The sequence below is a fragment of the Mobula birostris genome, chromosome 4, assembly GCF_030028105.1.
Source record: "Mobula birostris isolate sMobBir1 chromosome 4, sMobBir1.hap1, whole genome shotgun sequence".
In the NCBI taxonomy this organism is placed as follows: domain Eukaryota; kingdom Metazoa; phylum Chordata; class Chondrichthyes; order Myliobatiformes; family Myliobatidae; genus Mobula; species Mobula birostris.
Genome location: NC_092373.1, coordinates 130976671 through 130997816, shown reverse-complemented (window position 1 = coordinate 130997816; position 21146 = coordinate 130976671). Strand labels below are relative to the sequence as shown.

Sequence of the window (21146 nt, the reverse complement as noted above, 5' to 3'; positions counted from 1 at the left end):
TATTAGGGAGGCTAATCGCAGGGAAGGCAGCTCAAGTATTTCACAGTTCTTTTCAGCAGAGCCACATCACAGTACAAGGAAAGTTTGCAAAAGAAATAGAAACGCTATTTGCATTAGCATTGAGATTGCCAACAAAATACTCAACAAGGGATATGGGGTTGTGGGCGGTGGGGGTGCTACCTCCCTGAAATGGTGGTGTTATCTCCCTGAAATGAGTTTTTGTAGGGTGGGATGTCTGCTTATGCCTTCTAATGTAGGATTAATGCCTATCCTAACACTGACAGCCCTGCTTTCCTTTCACTCTAAGGACTCCTGCCACTTCCTACACATTTCTTCGTTCTACCTAGCTTGCCAATGACCATGCAAATACAACAACTCACACTGCATCGAGGAGCTAAGGTCTGGCAGATTCTTCCTCTGAATTCTGGCCTTTGAGCACTGGCCTAATATTTATGCAAAATAGATTTCAAACGATGTCTATTCTCATCAGGACTTCAGTAATGCACAGCATGTCATCACCAGCTGTAATGCTTTTGTGGATGGACAGTGGACTATTTGAGAATAGTGCTCCAGTTTCCTCCCACGTTCCAAACAAACGTGCCGGTTGGTCGGTTATTTGTTCACATGGATGTAGTTGGGTAGTGTGGGCTCACTGGGCCGGAAGGGCCTGTTACTATGCTGAATCTCTAATAAAAAAAAATTGTACAACATGTAATCATCAGCAGATATCTCCACTTCAGAACTTTAAAATAAAAATGCAGGGGTGTCTCAGCAGATCAAGGAGCATTTCTGAAGTTAGTTTTTGATCAGAACTGGCATTTGGAGAAGAAACACATTTAAGGTGCAGTTCTATGTGCAGTCATGGCTGAACAACATTGAGGCATGGGCCAATGGGTGGCAGATAATAGTTATGCCACACAATTATTGTTCCGATAATGAAGCTTTCAATTGATAAATTTAAAATCCAACTTACAGAGAAGACGGGCCTTCAGAAGAATGGACACAGCTTGCATGAACATGATTCCTAGCTTGTTCTGGGGGACTGTTGGAGTTGGAGGATGTTGTAGTTACTGAGGAATGCGAAGAAATGGATTCCATGCTTCCACTTGGAGTGTCATCTACTGCACCACTGGGATTTTCACCTAAGGAACATAAATTTATGTAAGCAATAATGAGCCTCAAAAAAATGAAAGAAATAGGAGGATTGATAATCTATCAAACCTTTTGAAAACGCTCTACCATTAAGCAAGATCATGGTCTATCTTCTACCTCAGCAGCACTTTACTACACTGTCCTCATTTCCATTTATTTCCTCAATATCCTGAAATCTATCAGTCTCTGAATTACCTCAATGACTGAGCTTCCACAGCTCTCTGGGGAAGAAAATTCAAAAGATTCACCACCCTTTTTGTGAAGAAACGTCTCATTTCAGTCGTACATGCCATACCTCTTACTCTGAGACTCTGATCTCTGGTTCTCAACTCCTCTCCCAAGGAAAGCATCCTTCCAGATTCCAAACCGTTGAGGCCTTAAAGAATTTTTCAAGATTTTTTCTTAGTGATGTACTGGCACTCATCTATTACCATAACAGGAGAGTTTGGGTAACTATGCTCAATGGCATGAATATACTTCTATTAAAAAAAGCACAAGCTGGCCAAAACTCTACACAGTATTTCAAACACAGTCACACTATGGTATGTAATAAGTGCATCAGGCCATTTTTACATTAGCAATCAAATCCTTTTCTAATAATTTGGCTCCCTACTTGCTTGCTGTACATGTGTGTTGCTTGCAATGAGTTTGTTTACAAGGACACTACTCTGAACTTCTACATTATCTGATTTCTGATCTCTGATCATTTAAAACACTATTTCGTGTTTTGTATAGCAAAGTGGATAACTTCATCTTTCAACATTATATTCCAGCTGCTATGTTTTGTACCCATTCATCAGGCTTTACTGTTTATCCTTAAAGCTTCTTTATATCCTCCTTATGACTCACAATCCCACTCTCTTTTATATGAGCACGGGGGAAGGCTTCAGATTTCTTGGGATGCTGGACATACAGAGGCCAGATGGATTTTATTTTAATAGGGCAGAAATTTTCACCCTGATCAGCTGGTTTGAGAGTGAAGTTGGGAGGGGTTGAACTGGCTTAGCAGGGAAATGGGAAATGGACTATTTATTCATTACACACATGAAAATATGATACTCCAGCTATTGCTGAAAATTGGGTTAAAGAGGGACAGGTATGGCAACTTAATATTCCTGACTACAGGATTTTTAACCTAGATAGAGAAGGGGGTTAGATCAGACTCAGTGAATATGGCCAATTCCCGCTCTGAAAGTATAATAGTGAACCAGAGTAGTTTAACCAACTTTCACCCTGCCCTCAAGTTCACCTGGTCGATTTCTGACACTTCCCTCTCCCCTTTTTTGATTTTTCTGTCTCTATCTCTGGAGACAGCTTATCTACTGATGTCTACTATAGGCCTACGGACTCTCACAGCTACCTGGACTATTCCTCTTCCCACCCTGTCTCTTGCAAAAATGCCATCCCCTTCTCGCAATTCCTCCATCTCCGCCGTATCTGCTTTCAGAATGAGGCTTTTCATTCCAGTACGAAGGAGATGTCCTCCTTTTTTAAAGAAAGGGGCTTCCCTTTCTCCACCATCAACTCTGCTCTCAAATGCATCTCTCCCATTTCATACACATCTGCTCTCACCCCATCCTCCCGCCACCCCACTAGGAACAGGGTTCCCTTTGTCCTCACCTACCACCCTACCAGCCTCCGGGTCCAACATATAATTCTCCGTAACTTCCGCCACCTCCAACGGGATCCCACCACTAAGCACATCTTTCCCTCCCCCCCCAGCTTTCTGCAGGGATCGCTCCCTATGCAACTCCCTTGTCCATTCGTCCCCCCCATCCCTCCCCACCAATCTCCCTCCTGGCACATCATTGTAAACAGAACAAGTGCTACACGTGCCCTTACACTTCCTCCCCTCACCACCATTCAGGGCCCCAGACAGTCCTTCCAGGTGAGGCAACACTTCACCTGTGAGTCGACTGGGGTGATATACTGCGTCCGGTGCTCCCGATGTGGCCTTTTATATATTGGCGAGACCCGACGCAGACTGGGAGACCGCTTTGCTGAACATCTACGCTCTGTCAGCCAGAGAAAGCAGGATCTCCCAGTGGCCACACATTTTGATTCCACGTCCCATTCCCATTCTGATGTGTCTATCCACGGCCTCCTCTACTGTCAAGATGAAGCCACATTCGGGTTGGAGGAACAACACCTTATATTCCTTCTGGGTAGCCTCCAACCTGATGGCATGAACACTGACTTCCCTAACTTCCATTAATGCCCCACCTCCCCTTCTTACCCCATCCTTATTTATTTATTTATTATTAATTTTTTTCCCCTTCACTTTCTCCTTTTTCTCCCTCTGATGCTCTCACTATCCTTGCCCAACCTCTGGGCTTCCCCCCTCCCCCTTTCTTTCTCCCTAGGCCTCCCGTCCCATGATCCTCTCCCTTCTCCAGCCTCATATCCCTTTTCCAATCAACTTTCCAGCTCTTGGCTCCATCCCTCCCTCTCCTGTCTTCTCCTATCATTTCGAATCTCCCCCCTCCCCCTCCCACTTTCAAATCTCTTTCAGTTAGTTCTGACAAAGGGTCTCAGCCCGAAACGTCGACTGTACCTCTTCCTATGGATGCAGCCTGGCCTGCTGCGTTCACCAGCACTTTTTGTGTGTGTAGTTTAACCAACCAAAAGTTTTGCGTCATTACCATTGATAGGTATGTTGAATGTTTTTGATTAATAGTTAAGACATAGAACAGAAGGGGGAAGTTTTGCTAGAACTGTACACAGTGCTAATTTGACCACAGCTTGAGTAATGTGCACAGTTTAAGTCATCCTTACACGGGGATCATGGAGAGAAGGCTAAGGAAGATGTTGTCAAGAATGGAAAATTACAAATAATTATAGAAAAACTGGAATAGACTTCCTTGAAATGGAAGAGGTAGAAGAGAAGGTATAATTGAGATGTACAAAATTATGGGGGGGGCCTAGAAGAGTAAACAGAAAGACCTTATCCCTCTTACTTGGGTGATTAAAAGCTAAGGGCATTGAATCTGAAATAACAAAGATAGAGGAGGAACACACATGAAAGTTGCTGGTGAATGCAGCAGGCCAGGCAGCATCTCTAGGAAGAGGTACAGTCGACGTTTCGGGCCGAGACCCTTTGTCAGGATGGAGGAGGAACTTGCTTTTCACCAGGGAGGGGTAGTGGTCTGCATTTCACTTCCTGAAGCAGTGGTAAAGACAGAAATCCTCACCACACTCCAAAAGTATGACCAACAGGGATGCAGACCTCGGGCTGGAAGGTGGGATTGTATGATAGAGAGCTCCCTTTATTGATGAGCACAGATAAGATGGACTGAACAGCCCCCCTAAGCATTATAAATTCTCTATGATTATTTTTGATCAATGATCTGACTTTTTATTTCGAACATTTTCTGATTTTCCTTTCAGATTTCCACCATTTGTGATATTATGCTTTTTATTGCTATTGTATCTTCAACAGAAAATTCCTCATAGTTAAGGATTAAGCCTTAGCTACTCAAGGCATCAGAAGCATCACAAGATTTATTCTGCACACAGGGCTGATCGGCACATGATCAATTAATGGGCACCATGCTAATGAATCCAACGAGAACAATTACTTCACCAGACATTCCCTGGAGAACATTTAGTTAATAGAAATGAGATTCTAAAAAGGAACACTTTGTTCCTGACTAGGCTGTTCCTATTAAGAGTCTGCGAATACATTCTGAACTGCACTGAAACGCACTTTAGGTTTAGGAACACATGAAGTTATTCTCGCAAGTACATTGTTATAGGCTAGGGTGAAAATCTGGATAAGGAAAATAGGCATAATCTCTTTAAATTGTTGAGTTTAGACTAGTGGGTGCATCTCATGACTGGATAATAAACAAAAATAATTTTGGGAAGTTCCAAATGACATCCCTTGCTTAATGCTGCTTCACATTACTTATGGGTTTTTAAAAATATATCAAATACTTTACTCTGTGTTGCAGTTAGACCAATCTGAAAATGTGTTCAGGAATCTTCAGGCTGAGACCTCAACCCAAAAGATCCCATCTTTAACTCTTGTTATCTCTGAGGACAAATGGATTGTGCCCCTGCAAGGAGGTTCAATCTTTTGCACAAGTCATTGTATTGAGGCTCCACCTGCCTGTTGAAAAACAAAAAAAAACTGAGCTAACTCAACCTAAGCAGGTTTAGCTCACGCTGTCCGCTGAGAACTGGCTGTGTACAAATCATCTGCAGCACTTTCTTACCTGCAAACCAGGAAAGGCCTGCAACAATTATAAAATGGACTAGTATCAACAGCTCTTCACAAATAATCCAGAGAACACAAGTTCCAGTTTCACCCTTGGAGATTTACGACTTGAATTCTGTTTAAAACAGACCTGGAACTAGAAATCTGGACACACATGACTTTTACTAAAAATCAAACTACTCGCTACAGTCCTTATATAAAAGAAATCCTTCCTGAGGCTAACCCATTTCTGTGACTATTCCAACAAGAGTATGTTAACTTTTAAGCTGACCTCCAAAATCAACCATAACCCCATTCCATTGGCTACAAAGAAAATCAGATGAACGGTAGTAGTTGAAGATGAACTACTGATAGGTAATAAACACACCTGCTAGGAACCTCATATTATCAGTGACTACGAAGTAACTTGAGACACAATTTAATTTTGTTTCTCTGTGCAGAGTTTAAATAAATATCAAATTAGCTCCAAAGTGTGCTATATTTTAGATACAGTGTCACAGTTCAAAACATCATAACACCTTTTTGCCCTACCAGCAGAAACTTTCACAATGGCTTGTGTCACACTGAATTAAGAAAAACAATTTGATTAACAGAATTCAGCTCTGCTTTCGCTCAAGTATTTTGCTCTTTTGCACGATTTGCCTACTTCTGAACTTTTTCCCAACAGATTCCTCGGGGCCTTGGGAAATAATTGCACCTTTATACCAATATCTTGAACATAGGGATGTAGGAATTGCTTGTTTGTAGTAGCAGATTCCCCTAGTTGATAATCTGCTACGGCCCCGCTCTGTTTGTGCCTATATTTCTCAAACTGATTGTTTGCTTTTCTATACTGTAACGTTTCTCTAACATCTTGCTTGAATTTAACTCAAGCCAAGGATAAATCTTATGATGTATTTTTATATTTCTGAACTTTCGACCTAATACTCAAAAAAATGTTTCTCAAGAAACTTAATTATCAGTTTCTGAAAGTTAAAGTGTTTCAAGTCCTTTACTCAGACTTAATTTCAATTATATTTTATGAATAATTAACAGATATTGTCATTTTCAGATTGTTACAGAAACTGGATAATCCCATTGAAGAGTCAAGAGATTCATTTACAGCAACACACACACACGCACACAATATGAGATGTCACTCCTCCAACCTAAGTTTGGCCTCTTCATGGCAGTGGAAGAGGACAAGGGCTATGTACTTTGCTTCATGAAAACATAGCTATCACCCCAACATTTTGGACACAGTGTTGCAGCTTGATGGCTGCACCATTCTAAAGAGACAGGGCAGCTCATACCAATGCCAAAGAAGAGCAGGATGAGCTGCCTCAATGGCTATAGCCCAATGTATTCTGGAGTTAGGTTATAAAGCAAAATAATAATGTCAGCAACCAGTCTTCAGACTGAACATGGATTGTAGATTAAATTTAAAATGCAGCCCTGGACAATAGTTTCCTGAAGCTGTGGACACCATTTAACTGAAAACCAGACAATGCTGATTAACGCAAACAACAGGAATTCTGCAGATGCTGGAAATTCAAGCAACACACATCAAAGTTGCTGGTGAACGCAGCAGGCCAGGCAGCATCTCTAGGAAGAGGTGCAGTCGACGTTTCAGGCCGAGACCCTTTGTCAGGACTAACTGAAGGAAGAGTGAGTAAGGGATTTGAAAGTTGGAGGGGGAGGGGGAGATCCAAAATGATAGGAGAAGACAGGAGGGGGAGGGATGGAGCCAAGAGCTGGACAGGTGATTGGCAAAAGGGGATACGAGAGGATCATGGGACAGGAGGTCCGGGAAGAAAGACAAGGAGGGAGGGTTGAACCCAGAGGATGGGCAAGAGGTATATTCAGAGGGACAGAGGGAGAAAAAGGAGAGTGAGAGAAAGAATGTGTGCATAAAAATAAGTAACAGATGGGGTACGAGGGGGAGGTGGGGCCTAGCGGAAGGTAGAGAAGTCAATGTTCATGCCATCAGGTTGGAGGCTACCCAGACGGAATATAAGGTGTTGTTCCTCCAACCTGAGTGTGGCTTCATCTTTACAGTAGAGGAGGCCGTGGATAGACATGTCAGAATGGGAATGGGATGTGGAATTAAAATGTGTGGCCACTGGGAGATCCTGCTTTCTCTGGCGGACAGAGCGTAGATGTTCAGCAAAGCGGTCTCCCAGTCTGCGTCGGGTCTCGCCAATATATAAAAGGCCACATCGGGAGCACCGGACGCAGTATATCACCCCAGTCGACTCACAGGTGAAGTGTTGCCTCACCTGTGAGTTGACTGGGATGATATACTGCGTCCGGTGCTCCCGATGTGGCCTTTTATATATTGGCGAGACCCGACGCAGACTGGGAGACCGCTTTGCTGAACATCTACGCTCTGTCCGCCAGAGAAAGCAGGATCTCCCAGTGGCCACACATTTTAATTCCACATCCCATTCCCATTCTGACATGTCTATCCACGACCTCTTCTACTGTCAAGATGAAGCCACACTCAGGTTGGAGGAACAACACCTTATATTCCGTCTAGGTAGCCTCCAACCTGATGGCATGAACATTGACTTCTCTAACTTCCGCTAGGCCCCACCTCCCCCTCGTACCCCATCTGTTACTTCTTTTTATGCACACATTCTTTCTCTCACTCTCCTTTTTCTCCCTCTGTCCCTCTGAATATACCTCTTGCCCATCCTCTGGGTTCCCCCCCCTCCCCTTGTCTTTCTTCCCGGACCTCCTGTCCTATGATCCTCTTGTATCCCCTTTTGCCAATCACCTGTCCAGCTCTTGGCTCCATCCCTCCCCCTCCTGTCTTCTCCTATCATTTTGGATCTCCCCCTCCCCCTCCAACTTTCAAATCCCTTACTCACTCTTCCTTCAGTTAGTCCTGACGAAGGGTCTCGGCCTGAAACGTCGACTGCACCTCTTCCTAGAGATGCTGCCTGGCCTGCTGCGTTCACCAGCAACTTTGATGTGTGTTGCTCCAATGCTGATTAACATTCATTTTGGGTGTCTGGAGTGTGGGTGTGAAGAAGGTCATGTGAAAATTTTATGTAACTCAAAGGAAGCATTGTAGATACATTTTAATTATAGAATTGTCCTTTGATCTTTAGCATATAAAATGTCATGTAATATTGAGTTAAACAGGCCTCCTCAACCTAGAGTATCTCATTTTATTGAATAAAACACCTCTGTATCTCCCAGCTTTAGTGTCTCTCCGGACGCTTTGCTCATGTTACATCATCATCTACTGCGATGAAGTGCTTTGAGGGGTTGGTAATGGCTCAACTCCTGCTAAAGCAAGGACCTGGAATTTGCCTGTCGCCACAACAGGTCTACAGCAGATGCAAACTCACTGGCTCTCCTCTCAGCCTTGGATCACCAGGATCATAGTAACCCCTACATCAAGCTGTTGTTTATTGACTAGTCAGAGATCAACACAATCATAACTTCAGTTCTAATCAACAAGCTCCAAGCATCCCTCTGCAACTGGATCCTTGGCCTCCTCACCAGGCGAACACAGTCTGTGCTAATCAGAAAATAACATCTCCTCCTCGCTGACAATCAACACTAGCGGACATCATGGAGGCATGCTTAGCCTACTGTTCTACCCTGTCTACACCCACAAATGCCATCTATAAATTTGACAACACAATTATTGGCAGAATTTCAGATGGTGATGAGGTGGTATAAGAAAAAGGATAGATCAGCTGGTTGAGTGCTGTCACAGCAACAACCTTGCACTCAATGTCAGTAAGACCAAGGAACTGATTGCGGACTTCAGGAAAGGGAAGTCGTGGGATCATACACGAGTCCTCATCGAGGAATCAGAAGTGGAAAGAGTGAGCAGTTTCAAGTTTTTGGGTGTCAACATCTGAGCCCAACATATTGATGCAATTACAAAGGCGGCACAACAGCGGCTATATCTCATCAGGAGTTTGAAAAGAATGTGATATCAAATTTCCATAATGTACCACTGGGAGTATTCTAATTGGTTGCAGCACCATCTGGTATTGAGGAGCCACTGCACAGGATTTGAAAAAGGCTGCAAAGTAGTAAACTTAGCCAGCTCCATCATGGGCACTAGCTTCCCTTACATTCAGGACACCTTCAAAAAGGTAGAACCTACCAGTAAGGACCCACATCACCCAGGACATGCCCTCTTCTCATTACTACCATCGAGGAGGTGGTACAGGAGCCTGAAGTCACACACTCAATGCTTCAGGAACAGCTTCTTCTCCTCTGCTATCAGGTATCTGAAGGACAATGAACCCATGAACAGTTGTGTATCGCAATGTATTGCTGCCGCAAATCAAATTTTGTGATACGTGCCAGTGATATCAAACCCGAATCTGATATATCAGAATAGGCCCTTCTCACGTCTTTCTGTTCTGGTTATAATATCCAGGGCCATGTACCAATCCAACACTGAGTTCCTGTGTCTTAATGTGTCAATCTTCCTGCATTAAAATATATGCAATGTATTCTATCTGACCTTCATAGCTTCATGTTTAGCATTGCATGTCCTGTCTACTAAACTTGTTTGCTTTACCATTTATACTTGCCTCAACTATCCCTATCCCATTTGCCATACTACTGCACCCACCCCTCCACCCTCCCACCAGAGTAACCTCGCAATTAACACAGCAAATCTACCCGACAGAGTTGTTCAAGGAAGCAATGTATATGTATGAGCAACAGTGAATTGAGAAGTATCCAATGATCCAAGTCATCAAGAATGAGTCTCAATCCAATTCAAGATGATGTCCTGGAATCTCCCTTTTCAAAGACTGCAGAGAAGTTAAGTAATGAATCACAGCAGTCGCAAGTCACTCTCCCTTTCATAAACAATATTAAACTGCTAAGTTCATCAAGCATAGGCAATTAACGGGAATTTTTCAGGCTGGGCAGTCTTCAGAGGGAAAGTCATTCATTATCCAGTCACATTGATGGCACTAGCTGCACTTTTATCTCCACCTCGCAGTAGCTGAGTGCAAGTAAGTTTTCTGTACCAGAAAAAGAGGCATAACTCGACTGAAAGACATAGGAGAATTACAAAAGAAACCGATTTTTCAAATCACAAACCCAAACTACATGGGCATTTCTTTCCAGTGATGAAATAATAATAGATCACAGCTTCACATACAATGTGAATAGATTCCTACCTTTTTCCAGACCAACAGAAAAATTATATACTGCTATGGGTCTTGAAAGGCGTGGTCCACGTGCTGACCTTCTGGTCAGTCTATTTGGCGGTGGCACTGAAGTGATGTCTGACTGACCCACGCCAACATCTGGAACTGTCCCGAATATCTGCAATTAACAAGGTGCAGTTTTTGCTGAAAAGCCCTCCATAAAATAGCATCAAGGTGTTATAAAAGGATCATAAAAAATAAAATTAAAACAAAAAATTAATGTATAACACAAACTATTCCCAGATTTTTGAATAAATCAAGCTTTAAATAATGTATGAATGACCTGGAGCTGTAAAAGCAAAGAGTAAGGAAAAGAAATCTTTAAAAAGGATCCTGTAAATTTCAGCATCTATACACAGCAATGATTTACTTCATTTTATTTACTTAGAGATACAGTGCAGAATGGGCCCTTCCGGCCTTTCAAGCCATGCCGCCCCGTAACACTGGATTTAACACTAACTTAATCACAGGACAACTTACAATGACCAATTAACCTGCCAACCAGTACGTCTTTGGATTGTGGGAGGAAATTGGAGTACTGTACCTAGAAAAAACGCACGCGTTCTGCAGAGTGTACGTATAAACTTCATACAGAGGACACCGGGATTGAACTCCGACACCTTGAGCAATAATAGTGGTGCGCTAACTACTATGCTGTTGGTTCACCAGGTAACGTGATTTTGCACAAAATTCCTGAAGGAGTGAAAATGGATTAAAAAGCTGCATCTTCAAAAAATTGCTGTACATGAACAGTCCTCCCCTTCGCCTATCTGAATGATGTCCCAACTTAAATTATGCAGCTGTATACAGTTTTGATGCTTAACGTAGCTTAAAGACTTGTTAATCCCATTTTAATGAAAGCTATATTCAAGCACCACAATTATTTCACATAGTTAATAAACGTTCACATAAACTTTTCAAAAGAACAGCAATAAATTAAACGTTGCATCAACTGGTCATGCTTCTTGTGATCTCAATCCTCTGTAAAAAATAATGTCATTTAAATGTATAAATGATAAAAACCATATGAGGGACTAATTATCCTAAAGATACTGGGCTGATTAGGTGCATTCTTCATTAACTGTAAACACACAGTGTACGTGTTTGGATTTTTGATGTCGTTATTAATTTAAATCTTGAACAGCCAGAGTGGACAAAAAAGAACATTACCACAATTTACTGCACATAACAGACAAGAATTTTACACATTGTAAGACTTAAACACAAAGACAATTCATCATAAATTACTAAGATCGACCTACTGGCTTTCAATCACATAAGCTGTGGGGATCAATCTGTGCAGAAGACAGATTCACATGAAATGATTAAACCAACTTGTGTTCAAAGAAGCTAATGGTTTGATTAACTATAATACATTTTCAAAAAATGTCTCACATGGAGATAAAGCAGTATCATCATTCTGATATCAAACAGCAAGCAGTCCATTCCATGTAGTTAAAAATCCATGCCAACTTTGCAAAATTTTACTTTATTTGAGGGAGACACCTACTGATAAAAAGATGAAACTACATCAACTTGACTGAAAACAATTTTATACCAATTTGCAGCAGATCAGCTTTACCAGATGAATTTTAAGCACTACCTAAAACTTAATCTTATTCTTTTTAATTTTCATAATCATTAAGGCACCTGTATCTTAAAATGCCATAAAGCTAAAATCAGTTTCAAGATTATTTAACTGCATGAACTCTTCTACTTATATACCCAAGGGTATAAACTTAAAACTCAGTAAAAAAAATAATTTTAGCTAAACCATTTAGTTCACTTCTAAAACTACCTTTAAATCACTTAAGGGTGATAAACATGAAAATAAAAACCACAATCTGATGAATCAATTTTCTATGGTTCTATAAAGTCATTCTCCATATGGGACAAAGTTTATGAAATATGTTAGGTTAGATACATATATAGATCTCTGCAAGTTGCACACAAACACAAATGGAGCCATAATTACATAGAAACATAGAAAATAGGTGCAGGAGTAGGCCATTCAGCCCTTCGAGCCTGCACCGCCATTTATTATGATCATGGCTGATCATCCAAATCAGAACCCCGCCCCAGCCTTCCCTCCATACCCCCCTGACCCCCGTAGCCACAAGGGCCATATCTAACTCCCTCTTAAATACAGCCAATGAACTGGCCTCAACTGTTTCCTGTGGCAGAGAATTCCACAGATTCACCACTCTCTGTGTGAAGAAGTTTTTCCTAATCTTGGTCCTAAAAGGCTTCCCCTTTATCCTCAAACTGTGGCCCCTCGTTCTGGACTTCCCCAACATCGGGAACAATCTTCCTGCATCTAGCCTGTCCAATCCCTTTAGGATTTTATACTTTTCAATCAGATCCCCCCTCAATCTTCTAAATTCCAACGAGTACAAGCCCAGTTCATCCAGTCTTTCTTCATATGAAAGTCCTGCCATCCCAGGAATCAATCTGGTGAACCTTCTTTGTACTCCCTCTATGGCAAGGATGTCTTTCCTCAGATTAGGGGACCAAAACTGCACACAATACTCCAGGTGTGGTCTCACCAAGGCCTTGTACAACTGCAGTAGTACCTCCCTGCTCCTGTACTCAAATCCTCTCGCTATAAATGCCAGCATACCATTCGCCTTTTTCACTGCCTGCTGTACCTGCATGCCCACTTTCAATGACTGGTGTATAATGACACCCAGGTCTCGTTGCACCTCCCCTTTTCCTAATCGGCCACCAGTCAGATAATAATCTGTTTTCCTATTTTTGCCACCAAAGTGGATAACTTCACAATTATCCACATTAAATTGCATCTGCCATGAATTTGCCCACTCACCCAACCTACCCAAGTCACCCTGCATCCTCTTAGCATCCTCCTCACAGCTAACACTGCCACCCAGCTTCGTGTCATCCACAAACTTGGAGATGCTGCATTTAATTCCCTCATCCAAGTCATTAATATATATTGTAAACAACTGGGGTCCCAGCACTGAGCCTTGCGGTACCCCACTAGTCACCGCCTGCCATTCTGAAAAGGTCCCGTTTATTCCCACGCTTTGCTTCCTGTCTGCTAACCAATTCTCCATCCACATCAATACCTTACCACCAATACCGTGTGCTTTAAGTTTGCACACTAATCTCCTGTGTGGGATCTTGTCAAAAGCCTTTTGAAAATCCAAATATACCACATCCACTGGTTCTCCCCTATCCACTCTACTAGTTACATCCTCAAAAAATTCTATGAGATTCGTCAGACATGATTTTCCTTTCACAAATCCATGCTGACTTTGTCCGATCATTTCACCGCTTTCCAAATGTGCTGTTATCACATCCTTGATAACTGACTCCAGCAGTTTCCCCACCACCGACGTTAGGCTAACCGGTCTATAATTCCCCGGTTTCTCTCTCCCTCCTTTTTTAAAAAGTGGGGTTACATTAGCCACCCTCCAATCCTCAGGAACTAGTCCAGAATCTAACGAGTTTTGAAAAATTATCACTAATGCATCCACTATTTCTTGGGCTACTTCCTTAAGCACTCTAGGATGCAGACCATCTGGCCCTGGGGATTTATCTGCCTTCAATCCCTTCAATTTACCTAACACCACTTCCCTACTAACATGTATTTCGCTCAGTTCCTCCATCTCACTGGACCCTCTGTCCCCTACTATTTCTGGAAGATTATTTATGTCCTCCTTAGTGAAGACAGAACCAAAGTAATTATTCAATTGGTCTGCCATGTCCTTGCTCCCCATAATCAATTCACCTGTTTCTGTCTGTAGGGGACCTATATTTGTCTTTACCAGTCTTTTCCTTTTTACATATCTATAAAAGCTTTTACAGTCAGTTTTTATGTTCCCTGCCAGTTTTCTCTCATAATCTTTTTTCCCCTTCCTAATTAAGCCCTTTGTCCTCCTCTGCTGAACTCTGAATTTCTCCCAGTCCTCAGGTGAGCCACTTTCTCTGGCTAATTTGTATGCTTCTTCTTTGGAATTGATACTATCCCTAATTTCTCTTGTCAGCCACGGGTGCACTACCTTCCTTGATTTATTCTTTTGCCAAACTGGGATGAACAATTGTTGTAGTTCATCCATGCAACCTTTAAATGCTTGCCATTGCATATCCACCGTCAATCCTTTAAGTGTCATTTGCCAGTCTATCTTAGCTAATTCACGTCTCATACCTTCAAAGTTACCCCTCTTTAAGTTCAGAACCTTTGTTTCTGAATTAACTATGTCACTCTCCATCTTAATGAAGAATTCCACCATATTATGGTCACTCTTACCCAAGGGGCCTCTCACGACAAGATTGCTAATTAACCCTTCCTCATTGCTCAAAACCCAGTCCAGAATAGCCAGCTCTCTAGTTGGTTCCTCGACATGTTGGTTCAAAAAACCATCCCGCATACAATCCAAGAAATCCTCTTCCTCAGCACCTTTACCAATTTGGTTCACCCAATCTACATGTAGATTGAAGTCACCCATTATAACTGCTGTTCCTTTATTGCACACATTTCTAATTTCCTGTTTAATACCATCTCCAACCTCACTACTACTGTTAGGTGGCCTGTACACAACTCCCACCAGCGTCTTCTGCCCCTTAGTATTACGCAGCTCTACCCATATCGATTCCACATCTTCCCGGCTTATGTCCTTCCTTTCTATTGCGTTAATCTCTTCTTTAACCAGCAACGCCACCCCACCTCCCCTTCCTTCCTTCCTGTCTATCCCTCCTGAATATTGAATATCCCTGAACACTGAGCTCCCATCCTTGGTCACCCTGGAGCCATGTCTCTGTGATCCCAACTATATCATAATCATTAATAACAATCTGCACTTTCAATTCATCCACCTTATTACGAATGCTCCTTGCATTGACACACAAAGCCTTCAGGCGCTCTTTTACAACTCTCTTAGCCCTTATACAATTATGTTGAAAAATGGCCCTTTTTAATGCTTGTCCTGGATTTGTCAGCCTGCCACTTTTACTCTTCTCCTTAGAACTTTTTGCTTCTACCCTCACTTTACACCCCTCTGTCTCTCTGCACTGGTTCCCATCCCCCTGTTGTGAGCTAACCTCCTCACGCCTAGCCTCTTTAATTTGATTCCCACCCCCCAACCATTCTAGTTTAAAGTCACCTCAGTAGCCCTCGCTAATCTCCCTGCCAGGATATTGGTCCCCCTAGGATTCAAGTGTAACCCGTCCTTTTTGTACAGGTCACGCCTGCGCCAAAAGAGGTCCCAATGATCCAAAAACTTGAATCCCTGCCCCCTGCTCCAATCCCTCAGCCACACATTTATCCTCCACCTCATCGCATTCCTACTCTCACTGTTGCGTGGCACAGGCAGTAATCCCAAGATTACTACCTTTGTGGTCCTTTTTCTCAACTCCCTTCCTAGCTCCCTATATTCTCCTTTCAGGACCTCATCCCTTTTCCTACCAATGTCATTGGTACCTATATGTACCACGACTTCTGGCTCCTCACCCTCCCACTTCAGGATATCTTGGACACGATCAGAAATATCCCGGACCCTGGCACCAGGGAGGCAAACTACCATCCGGGTCTCTGGACTGCGTCCACAGAATCGCCTATCATATTGAGATATGATTTTCTTCACACTTCAAAATAAATTTAAACTCATCGGAAATTCTCAATATCAACCGTTACTACCCTTGAAGAAATTTGTTTGACATGATGTGACAGTTAGTGCTGCAATCTCATGGCTCCAGAGACTCAAATCCACTCCTGATCATGGGTGACATTTGCTGCACTCTCTCTTCATGACCACATGGGTTTGCTCCACATATTCCAGTTTTCACCAACATCCCACAACATTCTGAGAGGTTAGTTGGCTTTTGTAAATTACCCCTTATGTGTAGGTAAGTGACAAAAGAAATAACAAGCCATGAGTGAAATGTTGAGCTTGATTAAGAGAATGTTTTGGGGCTAGGAAAATAAGCAAAGTGATAAGGGACCGATGGGATTGCTCAACTGGGAAACAGAATGGATCTGTCGAGAAGAATGGCCTACTTCTTTGTCATAATAAACAAGCAGCTGCCTGAACACAGCTTTCAGTTGTGTATTGAGTACCAAGTTGTGAAACAACTATGGAACAAGGATAACTTTAAATATAATTCAGAATCTTAAGACTTTTTAATGATCAATAATCAAGTTCTCCGGGTAAAGTGAAAACTAAGCTAATTGAACCCCCCAAACAGTAAGTAGATATTTAAAAAAGGATCTAGTGCTTTCCCAGCGTACATGATGAATAAACTCTTCTTGGGCTTCCAGCCGGGTACAGATATCGATTCTAACTGACATTTCAATGACAAACTCTGCCATTTTTTTCAGAGATTATGCCTGGGCATGTCTAGTTTCTCCCCCCACCCCCTCCGCCCCGCACAGTCCGTCCCTCTTGATTGGTTAGTCCTCATCCAATCAGGTTTCCGCTCTCCTACCTTGTTTATAATCGAATTGCAGTTCCTACTTAAAGTAAGACCTTCATCCTTGTTAAAATTATTTCCCAGGAAGGATGGACTATAGGGGTACAAAGACCACCAGACTAGATATGCCCAGGGATCATCCCTGAAGAAGACGGCAGAGCTTGTCAACAAAACGTCGGTTATAATCCATACCTGTACCCAGCTGGAAGCCTGAGAAGAATTTATTCGCAGGAAGTAGATGTAATTTTTAAATCACCCTAATTATGAAAGCCTGCAAGCAGCTACTAGTACATATGGGCAAAGACTACCTCTGAATACACTTGTAAACTGTTTCCTTCTAACGTGTACAGGCGGGAACTTCTTAATGAAAGCATGGACATACTGAAGCAAGTCTGGACTTCGATAAAGATAGTAATTATATGGAATGACAAAATAGATTTTACTACAGATAACAAAAGTCTGGATAAAGATGCACAAAATCATTCGACTTCACCTTAAAACATACACTATAATTCTATCAGCATCCAACTGTACCTAGTTACAACTAATGACCCAATCTCAACCATTTTAATAAGCAATCTATTATAGTCTCCAGTAACGAAATAATTCTTGAAATACTGTATTTTTACAATCCTGAATTGTACTCTATTGTTCTTGGCCCAACAGGAAATGCTGATGCCAAAATGAGCCAGTTTTCATATCTTTGTTGGCAGCAATCAACTTCACCTCAGAATCACCAGGACTAGAACAGTAGATTTTCTGGACTACTGCATGTCATTTTCATCAATACTCCAAATTGATTTTTTTTTAAATTAACAATATCAGGCAGTAACACTTCGGTAAGTTTCAAGGGGCTACAGGAAACAGAACCAGGCAGGTTTCAAGGAAGGGTGGCCAATGGACAATACAAGGTGGTGAGTTTAATGCGAGTTCCGGAACCAGGGCCCGGGTGAGTGCAAAATGCAAACATCACCTGGAGTTCCAAATGGTTATACTGATCAGACTGAAACTGATTAAATTTAACTGACAGCACATAGGAATCTAGGAGTTTTGACAGATTTTCTGTGATTGTCATTGGTTACTTTCTTGGCAGGAGAAGCAAGGCAAAATTCTAAAATGTGAGGGTGAAAGCAATCAAATCGAATTAATTTACTGTTAAAGGAGGGGGCAGACAATAGGCACAGCAAATGCTGTGTTGGATTCTGCTGCTTAAATCCTAGGCTCTTTAAGAAGACAGGACAGAGGCATTAAACCGGTTGCTTCATGATCGTTTTCTTCAGAGTTGCAAGAGCAAAGAGAACAGGAACAGAGCAGTGATAGGGGGTCTTACTACTTAATGAAGAGAGGATCTAAAGATGGCACCTAACATAGAATATCTACTTTTATACCCAAAAGATAAGAAAAATCTATAATAACAATAATCTAACTAGAAAATATCCAGCTGTAAAATCAACCTCTGAGAAAACACTAGCTACCTAAATGAAAGAACAAAGAAGCTTGAGAATTACTGTATAGCCACTAAAGGCATATTAAATATGTATATAAAGGCTACTTAAAATACAAGCAGATAATTGACAGTTAAAGTGCAAAGAAAATGACAACTAAAATTAAGCAGTCGAATCCAACAATGATCAACAGACTCACAGGTGAAGTGTCACGGCACCTGGAGAGAGACAGTTTATCCATTGTTATCTTTTATAACCCCATTGATTCTCACTGCTATCTGGACGATACCTCTTCCCACCTTGTCACTTGTAAAAATGCCATTTCCTTCTCTGTCGCATCTGCTCTCAGGAAGAGGCTTTTCCTCCCAGAACTAATGAAATGTTCTCCTTCTTCTTCTAAAAAAGGGGCTTCCCTTCCTCCACCATCAACGTTACCCTCACCCACATCTCTTCCATTTCAAACGTCTGCCCTCATCCCATCCACCCACCACCCCACCAGGAACAGGGTTCCTCTTGCTCTCACCTACCACCCTACCAGCCTCTGCATCCAGCACATAATTCTCCATAACTTCTGCCATCTCCAACGGGATCCCACCACCAAGCACATCTTTCCCTTCCCCCCAACTTTCCACAGGGATCACTCCCTAGTCCATTCCTTCCTCCTCACTGATCTCCCTCCTGGCTCTTATCCTTGTAAGCAGAACAAGTGCCACACCTGCCCCTACACCTCCTCCCTCACTACCACTTAGAGCCCCAAACAGTCCTTCCAGATGAGGTGACATTTTACCTGTGAGTCTGTTGGGGTCATCTACTGTATCCGGCACTCCCAGTGCGGCCTCCTGTATATCGGTAAGACCCGACATAGATTGGGAGATTGCATTGCTGAGCATCTATACTCCATCCACCAGAAAAGAGCAGGATCTCCTTGTGGCCGCCCATTTCAGTTCTACTTCCCATTTCCATTCCGTAATATCAGGCCACGCCCTCCTCTATTGCTGCGATGAGGCCACACTCAGATTGGAGGAGCAACACCTTGTATCCTGTCTGGGTGGCCTCCAATCTGATGGCATGAACATCAATTTCTTGAATTTCCAGTAACTGCACCCCACATTACTCGTTCACCATTCCTGTTTCCCTTGCTCACCTCATCTCCTTACCTGCCCATCACCTTCCCCTTCCCCTTTGTCCCATGGACTTCTGTCCTCATCTATCAGATTCCCCATTCTCTTTCACCAAACAATTTCCCAGCTCTTTACTTCATCGCTCCCCCTCTCCTAGTTTCACCTTTCACCTACTACCTTGTAACTTCTTCCTCCCCACCCTCACCTTTTTAATTTGACTTCTCATCTTTTTCTCCAGTCCTGGTGAAGGGTCTTGGCCCGAAACATTGACTGTACTCTTTTCCATAGATGCTGCTTGGCCTGCTGAGTTCCACCAGCATTTTGTGTCTACTAATTTGATCTTCAGCATCTGCAGATTTTCTCGTTTGTGATTTGACACTGTTGATATTTTTTGCCTAGACTTTTTCATTAATTTTATCTGTTTAACTCCACTTTGTCTTAGAGTGTAACAAATTCAAAACCTGGTAATATCCTCGGCCACTATACCAGTTTGTTGGATTCTGCTGTTTAAGTTAAAGGTTCTTTTAGAAGTCAGGAACAATGCATAAAACCTGTTGCTTCTCAATCGTTTTATTAGGAGTTGATACAATAAAGAGAACAGTGACAGGGGGTCTTAGTACTTGAAGAAAAGAGGATCTAAAGATGGTGCCTAGCATAAAAGAACTATTTTAACCCAAAAGGTAAGAAAATTCCATAGATAACAACAATCCAATTATAAAATATTGTAAAATTAACTAACGAGAAAATACTCATTCACTTAATGCAAAGCTTCCAGAACTTTCCCGAATTATACTTTGTATAATCACCAGAGGTATATTAAATTGTTATGCATACTATAGCCACCAGGAATCATAGGAAGCAGCTACTTGTGTAAAAGAAATTATACAAAACACATGCAGATTATTAATTGTTGAACTGTAAAAAAAAAGATAATTAAACAGTTGGACCCAACAGCTGGTTGAAAGAAGAAAAGCTGCACTGATGAATAAGCATGTTTGTAACCATATGTAACTCACCAAAAGATAAAACACATTTAAAAAGACTGGGTCTAGTCAGCCAGTTCATTTGTTTACTAAGCAAAAGTTATAAGTGTTAGCTGTTCCACCTGCAGGGCCCGGCGAAGGTGGAACAGCTAGCGGGCGAAAACAAGTGAGGGGGTGGTGTCATTACCACACCACTAGGTGATCATCCCAACGGCGGAGCAGGCGGAAGAGGAGACATCTCCCAACGGCTGCAAAGGCAGATGAGGATGCCCAACAATGGGTAGGGAGGCTTGCGAGCACGCCGCAAGAACTGCCGTAGACCCACAACACTCAGGGCTTGTCTACCTAGTGTGTAAAGCCTGGATTCGGTGGATTGCGTGGAAGAAACCATCACTGGTTCAACGGGCAGAAAGGCGATTCTCAGCAATGAGTCGTGGAGCACTAAGAGGGCACAGTGAGACACACAGAACACTGTTGGCCATCCACTGCATCCTGATCTATCTCCAGCCGTCTCGACTATGCCTTGCCACTGGGCCCAGATAGGCCGGGACGAGAGAGTAAGGCTGACGACCTGCGCAACTCTCCCTCACTTTAATCCAAGTCAAGCGCAAGTCATGACT

General features: G+C 42.4%; 1 protein-coding gene across 2 annotated transcripts in view; it reads right to left on the bottom strand.

The window, feature by feature from the left end:
- Positions 1-21146, bottom strand: part of arhgap10 (Rho GTPase activating protein 10) — a 223415-nt gene that overhangs the window by 33527 nt on the left and 168742 nt on the right. Inside the window, exons 19-20 of one of the 2 annotated variants that reach the window (XM_072256039.1) lie at positions 10519-10666; positions 974-1142 (exon numbers count right to left, since the gene is read on the bottom strand). In XM_072256039.1, the coding sequence (XP_072112140.1) occupies positions 974-1142; positions 10519-10666 (317 nt within the window). Of the gene's footprint in view, positions 1-973; positions 1143-9518; positions 9610-10518; positions 10667-21146 lie in introns of those variants that run through there. The other variant, XM_072256040.1, reaches the window with a different exon arrangement.